At 42.3% G+C, this 14342-nt stretch overlaps 1 protein-coding gene across 1 annotated transcript in view; it reads right to left on the reverse strand.

The window, feature by feature from the left end:
• ADAMTS12 (ADAM metallopeptidase with thrombospondin type 1 motif 12) overlaps positions 1-14342 on the reverse strand; it is a 173990-nt gene that overhangs the window by 24021 nt on the left and 135627 nt on the right. The window contains exons 16-17 of the mRNA XM_087715390.1: positions 10697-10838; positions 7430-7556 (exon numbers count right to left, since the gene is read on the reverse strand). Coding sequence (XP_087571516.1) covers positions 7430-7556; positions 10697-10838 — 269 coding nt within the window. The remainder of the gene's footprint in view (positions 1-7429; positions 7557-10696; positions 10839-14342) is intronic.

The following is a 14342-nucleotide window of genomic DNA, read 5'->3' on the forward strand; positions in this document are numbered from 1 at the left end:
AATTTGCACAGAGAAAGCAAGACCCAGAAACAATGAGATTTAGAAATGCATAATTTAAGCTTCATTTTCACATGGCAGACGGTTTGAACACTGTAGGTGCTTCCTCACAGATGATTAATTATAATATGCTACATCTTTGACATTTTCTAAGCAGTTTGCTTAATCCAGCTCCATATAATAATGCCAAACTTTAAGCCTTTTTAATCCGTACATGTTTGGAAGCCAATCTTTTATTAATTATTTGCCTCGTGTATATTAGCTTCTGTGTAAAAAAACAGAGCTGCTCTAGCCTCACTTTCAAAATCTTAAAATTTGGCTAATTCACTCAAAGCAAAAATGGTCACCCTGTGCAACTTATTACTCCCAACTGCATAGATAAATTTCATAGGAGAGCCGATCTGGGCTATAAAAACCAGGACAATTATTAGTTGGCAGCAATGATTTGGGGCTTTAAAATCTCTTTATGATCATATAGTGGTTACTAGGATGCTTGTGCCAGATCTAAATAAACCTGATTTAAAATGTATCTCATAAGAGAAAGTTGCATTTCAAAAAACCTACAAATAAACATGCCATATTTAATTCTACTTCTGCTGACAACATTCTTCAGTGAACTTGGATAGCCGAGGTGGTGCAGTGGTTAAATGCAGCACTGCAGGCTACTTCAGCTGACTGCAGTTCTGCTGTTCAAATCTCACCGGCTCAGGGTTGACTCAGCCTTCCATACTTCCGAGGTGGGTAAAATGAGGACTCGGATTGTTGTTGGGGGCAATATGCTGACTCTGTAAACCGCTTAGAGAGGGCTGAAAGCCCTATGAAGCGGTATATAAGTCTAATTGCTATTGCTATTGCTATTGCTATACTGCATGGAACATAACAGCCCTGTTTTTAAAATGTTCTTATGCAATTCAAATCAAGTTAAGAATAAAGGTAAAGGTTCCCCTCGCACATATGTGCTAGTCGTTACCGACTCTAGGGGATGGTGCTCATCTCCGTTTCAAACCCAAAGAGCCAGCGCTGTCCGATGACATATCTATGGTCATGTGGCTGGCATGACTAAACGCCGAAGGCGCACGGAACCCTGTTACCTTCCCACCAAAGGTGGTCCCTATTTTTCTACTTGTATTTTTTACGTGCTTTTGAGCTGCTAGGTTGGCAGAAGCTGGGACAAGTAACAGGATTTATTAAATGATTTTAATAATTCATTTGTTTTAATTGGTTTTATAATATGTGTAAATAATTGATTCTACTGTAGGCAGCTCAGAATTATCGGTACGATGCAACAGGGCGAGGCATCCACCACATGAACCCGCACAGCGAGTGCATGTGTACATACCGCAAACGACGCCTCCACGATGCTCCAGCTGCTCAGCGGAGCGTCGCTCAGGCGCCGTATGCCCCGTGCGCGGAATACAGCTCAAATACAGGCAAGGAGCGCAGGCAGGCAGGTGGGCTCTCCAGAGCACAGTACCAGTACCTGGTACTCCCAGCAGGCACCGGTATGCCTGTACTGGGGCGTACTGGTTGTATCCCACCACTGGGCCACGCACACCGCTCAGTCGCACGCACATGCACGATTTAGACACAAAAGGAGAAAAAGGTTAGCCATCACTGGACTATACTATCAGTTAGTGCCCAAATGATTAAGCACAGGATAATTATAGCTACTTTGTGGTTTCTGCTTTAAAGAACAAGTCCATTATATACAGCAACTACAATGGCATTCCAAATATGGCCACCCAGTGAGATGTGATCAGCATACATTGTTGTTACAGTGGCAGAAAACCCAGTAAATTCTTGCAGCAGATGTTCAATGTTTACTCTGCAAAAGCAGCAGGAGCCGTCATAAAAATATCTGCTAGTTAGTTTAAAATCATGATTAACATTCTTAGACAATGAAATACCCTCTGAGCTTTGAAAGGTCATAGCAAAAAGCGTACACAACAATAAATAAAGGTTGCAATCCTCCTTTCTACACAGAAAGTAATTCTAAATTTTATGGGAATTATTTCTAAAGAGGCATAGGAAACCATACGTACATATATTAGGGAAATACGTGGCAAGTTATGTAAAATATGGAAACATGTAGTAGTGTTGTTGCATGGAAATAATAAGTACTAGGAGAATTTATGTATTTGAGATACGTTCAAATTACATATATTGGGGAAATATATTGTGAAAGAGGCAGTTTGGTCTAAAAAGCAGGAGTCATGAGTTCAAGTCATGCCTTAGCCATAAAAGCCAGCAGGATGACTTTGGGCTCTCCCTCCCCCCCCCCCTCTGGGCCCAACAAGTTGATGTTGTGAAGAAAATAGGAGGAGGAAAATGTGTTGGGTACGTTTGCTGCTTTGAATTTTGTAAAACTAAAAATGGTGGGATACAAGTAAATACATAAAATAAAAATAAGGAGGTTTTTCTTGCATTTTTCTTTTTTTAAGGTGATTTGCAGGAGAAAAAAATAATGATGTGAATAAATGACTACAATGTCTGTGGAGATTCTCAGTCATCCAGGTCATTGTTGTCCCAAGGATGCTTTTTTTCAAGAGGCACCTGGACTTTCTGGTTTTCCTTTGAAGACATTTTGCTTCTCCTCCAAGAGGTTTCTTCAGCTCTGACTGGATAGTAGGGAATGGAAGGATTCATATTCCCTGTCCACATTTTGGACAGAGACAATTGCTGGTTTGAAAGTGGGATCAAAGAGGTCTTCCATGTCAAAATTGAACAGCTTCCTCTCAACAGAGGGGGAGGGATACGACATCATCTATCTCCAATCTACAACACAATCTTTTCAACAGTTCCAAGGAGTCTCCACAGCCATTTTCACTACTCAGGTGACCTTGAGGACACAGATAAACCTCCAGGTGGCCTCAACAACTTTCTAAAAGAATGCAAATGACCAGCTGTCTGCAAAGTATATAAGTCCTTCCATTCCGCACTATCCAGTTAGAGCTTCTTGGATAAGAAGTGAAAAATCTTCCAAGAAAAGTCAGAAAATCCAGTTGTCTCTAGAAAAAGCACCTTTGGGAAATGAATACAATGAACATTGACTGGCAAACTGATCTTCACCTCGTAACTTCTGAAAAGTCATGCGCACGATTAAAATGCCATTAAATGCAACAAAACGACATTAAAATGCATCATCTTACTGACTCTTTCATATTTAATCTGATAGTAACAAGTAAGGTAAGGCTGTAACTTTCATCAGAACTGTGATATAGAAAAAGAACGGCTATTGCCACTGCATCATATATTTGCCAAAATTATCCCCCTCCTTATTGTATATAGTCAGGGGTGGGCTGTTGGGAGTTCACACGGGTTTGAGCGATCCTCTAACTAGGATTCTGCCCAGTTCAGCGAACCCCCCAAATCCAACTCCTGGCTGGCCACGCCCATCCCTCCCTTCCCAGGAGTTTCCACACAGCCCGTTCATCATGCCAGATAAGTGTAGGGCCCGTGTGGAAGCTCGGAGAGGGGTGGGGAAAAAAGGGCCTACCGGAGGTTCCAGAAGTCCAAAAAGGGGCCTGTTTCAGGCCTCGGGGGGCTCTGGAGCCTGGGGGAAGCAGTTTTCATCCTCCCGGAAGCTTGAGGGAAGCCTCCGGAGCTTGAGGAGGATGAAAAATGCCCCCTCCAAATGGTGCAGGAGGCTGACTAGGCCATGCCCACCATGACCACGCCCACCCAGCAATGGGGCAGCGAACCCGTTGCTGCAATTTTTGAAGCCCACCCCTGGATATAGTTAGCCTTGAGGCAAAAGCTTGCCTTGGTCCAAATGGAAAGAAACAGGGAGGGTGATTTCATCAGCAGCATGGCAGAAGAAGAAAATGGTTTTCCTTCTTGGGAAAGTTATTGGTAGTTAGAAATTTCAAAATGGAAGGGATCAGGACAAGCAGTCCATTTAGTTCATCCCTTCTGAGCATCATTTAGGAAATTTTGGATAGCATTTGCAAACCATTGACGTGCTCCTTAGAGTAGATCTTCAGACTGGTCTGACATCTGCTATAGAACATGTCTAGTCAGATATTAGCTACTAAGATGGCTTCCAACAATAGCAGTGGACTTATATACCGCTTCATAGGCCTTTCAGGCCTCTCTAAGCGGTTTACAGAGAGTCAGCATATTGCCCCCAACAATCTGGGTCCTCATTTTACCCACCTCGGAAGGATGGAAGGCTGAGTCAACCCTGAGCCGGTGAGATTTGAACCGCTGACCTGCTGATCTAGCAGTAGCCTGCAGTGCTGCATTTAACCACTGCGCCACCTTGGCTCTTACACAGGAAGTGTAAGAAGTTTTATATCAGAATATATTTTATTCTTTATAATATTTCCATCTTCCTTGCACATTAACAGAATCCGCAATGGAGTGAGAATCAGCATCTCTACTAGATAATTGACAGTTAAGCTGAAACTAAGTTAATCAAGTAAAAATAGCAAACAGAGGACAATTGTTTACTCAAACATCCTCAAAATAAGTTACGCAGACCTAATCCACATATCAAAGGATAAGGTCTATAAAGGCAAATAGAATTAATTAAATCAAGTCTCTCATCAGAACTGCAAGTTCACAAGAATAAGCATTACAGATGATATATCTACACCTACACAAACACGCCCTTTAAGTGTCACCCTAGAATCAGGACATAGACATTTCCACACCAGGACAAGCTCCTTTATAAAAATATGTAGTTGTAGCCACCCTTAAAGACTTTGCTTTTAGGAATAAGTATTTCTTCATTTCTCACAGCTGTCTGGATCTCAGTTTTATTTATTCTTGCACAATCCCGGCTTAAGGTGAAACCGCAAATTATTTTTCTGACAGAAGTAATATTTGAGAGCATATTCTCAGCAGGACTAGTCAGAACTCAGAATGTTTAGATATGCAAATAGGACATTAATCAGAGAAAGAACATTGAACAACAGAATGACCTTCATGGTTTATTCAAAGGTCTTTTTCCTTACCTCAGATTCAAGGGGGAAAAGAACTTTATCTCTTTGTGGGGAAATGCCACAATCTGCACCAATATATCACATGATTTATGACTTTTCAATTTCATAAAGTAACAAAGTTGGAAGGGACCTTGGAGGTCTTCCAGTTCAGCCCCCTGCTTAGGCAGGAAACCCGACACTACTTCAGACAAATGGTTATGCCATCTTTTCATAAAAACCTCCAGTGTTGGAGCATTCACAACTTCTGAAGGCAAGTTGTTCCACTGATTAATTGTTCTATCTGTCAGGACACTTCTTAGTTCTAAGTTGCTTCTTTCCTTGATTAGTTTCCACCCATTGCTTCTTGTCCTACCCTCAGGTGCTTTGGAGAATAGCTTGACTCCCTCTTCTTTGTGGCAACCCCTGAGATATTGGAACACTGCTATCATGTCTCCCCTAGTCCTTCTTTTCATTTAACTAGACATACCCAGTTCCTGAAACTGTTCTTCACATGTTTTAGCCACCAGTTGCCTAATCCTCTTTGTTGCTCTTCTCTTCACCCTTTTTAGAGTCTCCACATCTTTTTTCCATCGTGGTGACCAAAACTGAATGCAGTATTCCAAGTGTGGCCTTGCCAAGGCATTATAAAGTAGTATAACCCTTCACGTGATCTTGATTCTATCCCTCTATTTATTGAAGCCTAGAACTGTGTTGGCTTTTTTGGCAGCTGCTGCACACTGCTGGCTCATATTTAAATGGTTGTCCACTAGGACTCCAAAATCCCTCTCACAGTTACTACTATTGAGCAAGGCACTATTTAAAGTCCTTCGCTTATTATCTCAGTTCATGTTGCAAACACGGTTTGGCTACTTTTTCAGATCAGAAATGGCTCTGCCAAAAATGACTGCTGAAATCTCACAAATCCTTCTCTGAAATTTTATCTGTTCTTTTCAAGAATGCAAAAACGTGTAATTTTCACTTCAAATCTCTGTAAAAAAAAACCCGAATCTTAAGATAATTCAGCCAATGTTCTCATTAAGAATGTTTACAATTTGTTTTATAGATGGTACTTTGGCAACATCTCGCTTATAATAAACAACCTCCTAAGATATGCCACGTTGCCGAGGCAGAAACTGAGGGAATTAGTGAAGATATAAAACATGATTAAATTACAGCATCTGCCACTGGTGGCATCCATGGGCGCAAAAAAAATCAGCATGGCCCTTGTGCAGAGCAATCACAGCACACTCCTTTTGTGTGTGCATCAATGTCTCATGCACACACAAAGGGGTGGGACTTCAAGTGCACAGTTGCAACATTCTCAGCTTTTTAAGTCCCTCCCTGTAGACACGGCTGTCTATCACCCTTCATTACTGATCCTGCTAGTTCCTGAAAGCTTTAGTTCCTTATTGTCGGAATGCATGCAGATTCTGGATCATTGCTTCAGAAAATTGTTGACTTAGACAGAAACTGACAAAAAGTTGGAATAAGGAATACTGGTTGAATCACTACTGTGTGATTCATTCTGCTCACCCATTTTCATATTATTATTGATCTCTCTCACATACTTTAATTTTTATTTCATTTAGATAGTTATTTTTCTTCAATCGTATATGGCAGTGATGGCTAACCTTTTTTCTTCTCGCGTGCCGAAATCGCATACCCATGCCCACGCTCATGATGCAATGCACCCCACCCCCTCCACATGCGAACATGACCCCCCCACATACACTTCCCCCCACCCCCAAGTATGTGCGACTCCTCCGTGCTCCCCTCGCGCATGTGTGCGAGCGGACACCCTGTTTTGGGCCTAGCAGGCCTCCCTGAAGCCTCCTGAAACAAAAAATGGGGTGTGGGGGAAGTGCCGCACACCCCCGTGCTCCCCCTCATGCATGTGCGCATCACCCCCACCCCCACACATGTGCATGTCTCCAGCATGCAGAGACCCGAAAATTAGCTGACCAGTGGGAGGCATGCATGCATGCGCGGGGGAGTTGAGCTGCGTGACGACTTGCGTGCCCGCAGAGAGGACTCTGCATGCTACCTGTGGTACGTGTGCCATAGATTCACCATCACAGGTATATGGCCTGGGATGGAAAAAATATAATTTATTTCTCATCATTATCTTATTTTTTTTTAATTTATTAAATTTATATTGCCTCCTATTTGCCCATGGTGACTCAGGGTGGCTTACATAATTTAAAACCACATTAAAAAACCAATAAAACTAATACAAGATAAATTAATATAATAAATTCCCACACCCCTCCCCTCCCAGTGACTTAAAATACTTTCCTCTTTATCAGTGGTCCCCAACTCCTGGGCTATGGCCCACTTCCGGGCCATGACCTGTTCAGAACTGGGCCCCATGTACACAGCTCAACTTCCATGAATGGTGGGTTGGTGTGCATGCCTGGTTTTCCTCCCCCCCCCCCCACCTTGCCCCCAGCCGTGTTGCCAAGCCACAAAGATTGGAGACCTCTGCTCTGTATGATATTCATGCATACCTTGGTGGACAATCTTTTTCAATGCATTTTTTCTGTTTTGCCTTGGGTTGTGTTTCTGGGTCACAAAACAGGTTTTTCACCATACTCTTCCCCTTTTTCACACAGTGGGCAATCTGTCTCTGAAACCCTACAAGAAGAATGGGAAAAAAAACCCACTGAACTTAATCTTTAGATGTATCTTTAAGAAGATAAACATTTTGATGCAAGGAGTAGCTCATATTAGATGTTAGCACTGCTAAGAATCTGCTGAGTACACTGTTTTGCCAGGGAACATTCTGCCTGCCATTAACACTATATGCCAGCACCAAATGTTCAAAACTGCTAATAAAAACTGGCAGATGCCAATATCTGCTGCCTACAAAACGTAGGCAGTAGATATTGGTATTTACTACTTTTTATTCTTTTTATCTATATTTTTTGAATGTCAAACGTCAGTGGACTTTACCTATATCATTGCAGAATTTGTGTGTTCCAGAGCATTTTAAGGAATAGAATAACAGAGTTGGGAAGGGCTTGTATGGAAGCAAGAAAATATTGGAAGAAAATGCATACTTGGTTGGAAAAGATGATTAAGCAAAATATACTGTAGAACTGAAACCAGAAATTTTTGTTGGGTATAGTGCTGGAGGGTTATGATAAAGGGACTTAATTGTGCATTTGCTGACAGCAGCAAGGATTGTATTTTCACAATTATGGAAAAATGAGAACACTTCATCAGATGAGGATGTAATTCAGAAAATATTAGACCATGCAGAGATGGATAAATTGACTTTAAAAATAAAAGACAAAGAAGACGCTGAATATTATTTGACATGGGATAGCTTTTATGAGTGGTTCGAGATAACCCTCCAGCACTATACCCAACAAAATATTTCTGGTTTCAGATCTATATTTTGCTTATTTGTAATTCTGTTAATTATATTAGCATATTTATAATTATTAACCATCTTTATATTTAATTCATACATAGCAGTAATCTTTCTTCATGTAATTTCTACCTCCTTTCTTATCTAATGTACAGGTGAAACTCAAAAAATTGGAATATCGTGCAGAAGTTCACTTATTTCAGTAATGCAACTTAAAAGATGAAACAAATATATGAGATAGATTCATTAGGTGCAAAGCAAGATAGTTCAAGCCGTGATTTGTCATAATTGTGATGATTATGGCTTACAGCTCATGAAAACCCCAAATCCACAATCTCAGAAAATTAGAATATTACATGCAATCAATAAAACAAGAATTGTACATAGAACAATATTGGACCTCTGAAAAGTATAAGCATGCATATGTACTCAGTTCTTGGTTTGGGCCCCTTTTGCAGCAATTACTGCCTCAATGCGGCGTGGCATGGAAGCTATCAGCCTGTGGCACTGTTGAGGTGTTATGGAAGACCAGGATGCTTCAATAGCGGCCTTCAGCTCTTCTGCATTGTTCGGTCTCATGTCTCCCATCTTTCTTTAGGCAATGCCCCATAGATTCTCTATGGTGTTCAGGTCAGGCGAGTTTGCTGGCCAATCAAGCACAGTAATCCCACGGTCATTTAACAAGGTTTTGGTGCTTTTGGCAGTGTGGGCAGGTGCCAAGTCCTGCTGGAAAATGAAGTCAGCATCCCCATAAAACTCGTCTGCGGAAGGAAGCATGAAGTGCTTCAAAATCTCCTGGTAGACGGCTGCGTTGACCCTGGACTTAATGCAGCACAGTAGACCAACACCAGCAGATGACATGGCTCCCCAAATCAACAAAGACTGTGGAAACTTCACACTGGACTTCAAGCATCTTGCAGTGTGTGCCTCTCCATTCTTCCTCCATACTCTGGGTTCTTGGTTTCCAAATGAGATGCAAAAGTTGCTCTCATCAGAAAAGAGGACTTTGGACCACTGAGCAACAGACCATGCCTATTTTTCTTTAGCCCAGGTAAGACATTTCTGACGTTTGTTGTTCAGGAGCGGCTTGACAAGAGGAATACGGCATTTGATCCGTTTGTGTATGATGGCTCTTGATGCATTGACTCCAGCCTCAGTCCACACCTTGTGAAAGTCCCCAACACTTTTGAATGGCCTTTTCCTGACAATCCTCTCCAGGGTGAGGTCATCCCTGCTGCTTGTGCACCTTTTTCTTCCACACTTTTCCCTTCCATATAACTTTCTATTAATGTGCTTTGATACAGCACTTTGGGACCATCCAATTTCTTTTACAATTATCTTTTGAGGCCCTCCTTATGGAGGGTGTCAATGATGGTTTTCTGCACAACTGTCAGGTCAGCAGTCTTTCCCATGATTGCGATTCCTACTGAACCAGACTAAGAGACCATTTAAAGGCTCAGGAACCCTTTGCAGGTGTTATGGCTTAATTAGCTGATTAAAGTGGGACACTTTAAGCCTAGAATATTGCACCTTTTCACAATATTCTAATTTTCTGAGATTGTGGATTTGGTGTTTTCATGAGCTGTAAGCCATAATCATCACAATTATGACAAATCATGGCTTGAACTATCTTGCTTTGCATGTAATGAGTCTATCTCATATATTAGTTTCACCTTTTAAGTTGAATTACTGAAATAAATGAACTTTTGCACGATATTCTATTTTTTTGAGTTTCACCTGTATTTATATACTCTATGTACACCAGGCCTGCTGTTGATTAGATTAATAATTTCAGTGCTTAGAAATCCTTCTTTTTTTCCCTTCAGTTCAGTTCAAGCCAGACAAGTACATAGGAACTGTTTTCAACAGGCCGAGATGGTGAGGTAAGTTGATAATAAGAATTATTCAAGAAGAAAGGATAATTATCATAAATTAACTGACAAGAGTGAAATTCCCTTTCTACCTCAATCACTCCACAGAAGCATCTAGGGGTCACCCCCAGCAATTACTTGGTATGTTATTATTAGTTTGAACAGAGGCTGTATAAAGATTTCTATGTTTTTTTATGAGAAAAGATTGTTAATTGCACAGTGTGATTTCTACATTAAATTAGGGCAAAAAAACCCCACTGCTTTTATTACTTGGAGTGGGGAAAATGCCACTGTTTGCCTGAGGTTTAACTAATTAATGATTAGTTGATAGACAAAGTAGTTTTCTGTATGCTGATTTTATTGGTGGCCTTTCAAAGGGAATGTAAATTAACTATTAATAAAACACTATTTGCCAGTCTGAAGCAATTTAAGTATACCCAAGTCGGTACATTGTTAGAACAATGAATGAGGAGACCAAAGCAGATGACAAGAGAGAGAGGAAAGGGACTTGGAGAATTGTGATTTCTTACCACTGCCACAAGTTACACTGCAACTTGTCCACTTTCCATGTTTCCAAACGTATTCAAGCTCCTCTACTTCATTTTCCAAGCTTGAGCTTTTGCGCACAGTGTATTCATATTTTATTCCTGGGTTGTTTTCCTGAAAAAGGAGCTGAACAACATTTATTGTATGTTTCAGTCACAAAATATCAAACCAGAATACACTCTACTCTTCTCTGTTTTTAGGACTATCAGATTTGGGCCATGACTTAAGCCACCTACCACAGATCAAAATCAAGGAAGCGAGAACCATCCAGACCAGAGGGGGGGGTGGGTCAGACTGGTTCAGCTGAACCGGTAGTGGTTTGGCGGCCTGGGTCGCCAGAACCAGTAGCAACCCAGGCCTGCCATGTCTCCGAACCGGTTCCCCCGTCAGCGCGGCATGGGTTTTTTCCCCCATTTTTTAATGTTCTGTGCACGCAAAGACCTAGGTGGCACAGTGGTTAAATGCAGCACTGCAGGCTACTTCAGCTGACTGCAGTTCTGCAGTTCGGCTGTTCAAATCTCACCGGCTCAGGGTTGACTCAGCCTTCCATCCTTCCGAGGTGGGTAAAATGAGGACCCAGATTGTTGTTGGGGGCAATATGCTGACTCTGTAAACTGCTTAGAGAGGGCTGAAAGCCCTATGAAGCGGTATATAAATCTAACTGCTATTGCTATTGCTATTGCTATTATGGGCAACTGCACACATGCATGGAGCATGCATCTGGCGCGCATGCAAAATTGAGCATGCACCGAACTGGTAGTAATGCCGGCAGCAACCCACCCCTGATCCAGACCTCAAAAAAAAAGGTTCTCATGTAAGAATTAAAGGTAATTCTTAGAATTAAACTTAGAAACTGCAGGAGTCACTCCAGTCCTCTTTGATTTAGATATCTTGAATTTCTCTAGTTTGGTAGAAATAATAAATGCATATGACCCTTGATGAATTCTCTTTGAACATTTTTAATCTCTTCCCACCAGGTTTCTTGCACACTGGCATGAACTGTAGATATATTATAGAGGTCTCTGCAGAGTATACTAAATACGCCAAGCTGGTGGCCCCCAACACTGTGATTGAAGCTCCAGCTATCACTTCAGTTTCATTGTCATGGCTACCACCTTGACTAGTGTAGATGTAAACTGCTAACAAATTCCTTTCCCGTCTGTGGATTACGTATAGAGATCCTTCTATCTCATTCCCTGCCTCCTCACCATCTCTGGCAACAAGATGAAATAACCTGGATCTATTTGCTTCCATTTATTTTTGCCTGATCTGGCAACTGTAATATTTTGATGTGTTCAATCTACAATCCTTTCCAGAATGCCCCAGGAACGATAATCTAATTAAATCTGCCACCCATATGCTCTACAGCTGTAAATAATAACATCAAAATCATCTTCTTGTTGTCCAAAAGGAGACAACTGGACTTTCTTGTTTTTTCTTTGAAGATATTTTGCTTCTCATCCAAGAAGCTTCTTCAGCTCTAACTGGATGGTGGACTGTTCTGACCGCCCTCCTTACGGTGAGTCACGCTGACACAAGATTACTGCTAGACAATTTATTCACAGCAAATTAACAAACCGACAAGACTTTGGCAGCAACCCAGACTTCCACAGATAAGAAATACACACAAGAGCTTCTCCAGCTTTAGTATAACGGTTGTGTCCTGCAAAAAGCCTCCTCCCAAAGTCTCTTCTTATATACTCTCTTGCGAGGAACCTAATCACAACCACCTGGCCCCAATTATCTTCTATATCTCTGTAGTTGCTGTCGGCGCTTATCTGCCAGTCTTTGCCTGGCGTCTGGGACCACCTCCCTTAGCTCCTCCCCACTGCTCCAGGGCCTAACGTCAGGGACAAACTCCCTTTGGCTTTCGCTGCTGCTCCATGCCTCAGGCGCCTCCTGGTGGCCAACCAGCCTCTCTGGTCCCTGCTCGGAGTCTGAACCCTGTCCAGGGTCATCCACATCTTCCAGAGCCGACTCATAGGGTCCCTCGCTATCGGAGTCTGTTTGCAGCTCCAACGGCTCCTGCTGGGCCACAACAGTGGGGTAATGGAAGGATTTATATTCCTTGCAGACAGCTAGTCATTTGCATTCTTTTAGAGAGTCATTAAGGCCACCTGGAGGTTTATCTGTCTCCTTGGGGGTGACCTGAGTAGTGCAAATGGGTGTGGAGCCTTCTTGGCTACAGGATATTTTCTGCCCTGTGTTCAGAGGTGATATTCAGTAGGTTCTGACCAGTTCTGGAGAACCGGTGGCGGAAATTTTGAGTAGTTTGGAGAACCGGTAAATACCACCTCTGACTGGCCCTGCCCCCATCTATTCTCTGCCTCCTGAGTCCCAGCTGATTGAGAGGGAATGGGGATTTTGCAGTAACCTTCCCCTGCCACACCTACCAAGCCATGCCCACAGAAACGGTAGTAAAACATTTTGAATCCCATCACTGCCCGTGTCCCTTCACTGTTGAAGCCACAAGGACACAGGTCAGAAAACACCCTGCAGCCAAGAAGCCTCAACACACCCATCTCTACTTCTCAGGTGACCCTGACGACACAGATAAACCTCCAACGGCTGAACGACTTTCCAAAAGAATGAAAATGACCAGCTGTCTGCAAGGAATATAAATTGTTCCATTCCCTACCCTCCAGTCAGAGCTGAAAAAGCTTCCTGAATGAGAAGTGAAACGTCTTTAAAAACAAAAAACAAAAAAAGTCCGGCTGCCTCCCTTTGGGACAACCATGACCTGGTTGACTGAGAATCTCCATAGACTCTTCTTGTTGTTGTTGTTTTCCAAATAAGAAAAAGGTGACCAATAAATACATCTAGGGCAGTGTTTCTCAACCTTGTCAACTTGAAGATGTCTGGACTTCAACTCCCAGAATTCCCCAGCCAGCGAATGCTGGCTGGGGAATTCTGGGAGTTGAAGTCCAGACATCTTCCAGTTGACAAGGTTGAGAAACACTGATCTAGGCTATACACAATTATACAATGGAACTAAACCTTTGGCTCTGGTGGAAAATTGAGAAGAATGGCAGTTTGGTAGAAGTAGACTGGGGACAATATAACCAGAAATTGACCAGGACTGTTTTCTAGAACAGGGGTCTCCAACCATGGCAACTTTAAGACTTGTGGACTTCAATTCCCAGAGTTGCTGGCTGAGGAATTCTGGGAGTTGGAGTCCACAAGTCTTAAAATTTCCAAGGTTGGAGATCCCTGTTCTAGAAGACCTTCTCAGCCCACCCCAATCAAGGGGTGGGCAATTATAGGTCTTTTACAACCTGTGTACTTCAGTTCTCATGCTCAGGAACTCTGGGAGTTGAAGTGAACAGGTTGTAAAGAGGGCATTGTTATCCATTCCGATCTAATCTAAGGAGTAGTTTAGATATTGTAGGTGGACAATTTTTGCAAAGTCCCCAAGGAAGAGAAAGCCTGGTACACCTTAGTGGGAACCACTGGTAGACACCATCTATCACAATGTTTCTCAACTTTGGCAATCTTGGCATTGACTCCAACTTCCAGAACTCCCCAGCCAGCATGCTGGGGTCCATACATGTTAAAGTTGCCAAGGTTGAGAAACACTGAGAATGATGGAGAGAGAAGCTTCAAGAACTGAGAAAGTGAAACCTTGAAAGA

This window comes from Thamnophis sirtalis, unplaced genomic scaffold (genome assembly GCF_051295495.1).
Source record: "Thamnophis sirtalis isolate CommonGarterSnake01/CBP01778 unplaced genomic scaffold, rThaSir2_p1.2 scaffold_5, whole genome shotgun sequence".
Lineage (NCBI taxonomy): Eukaryota > Metazoa > Chordata > Lepidosauria > Squamata > Natricidae > Thamnophis > Thamnophis sirtalis.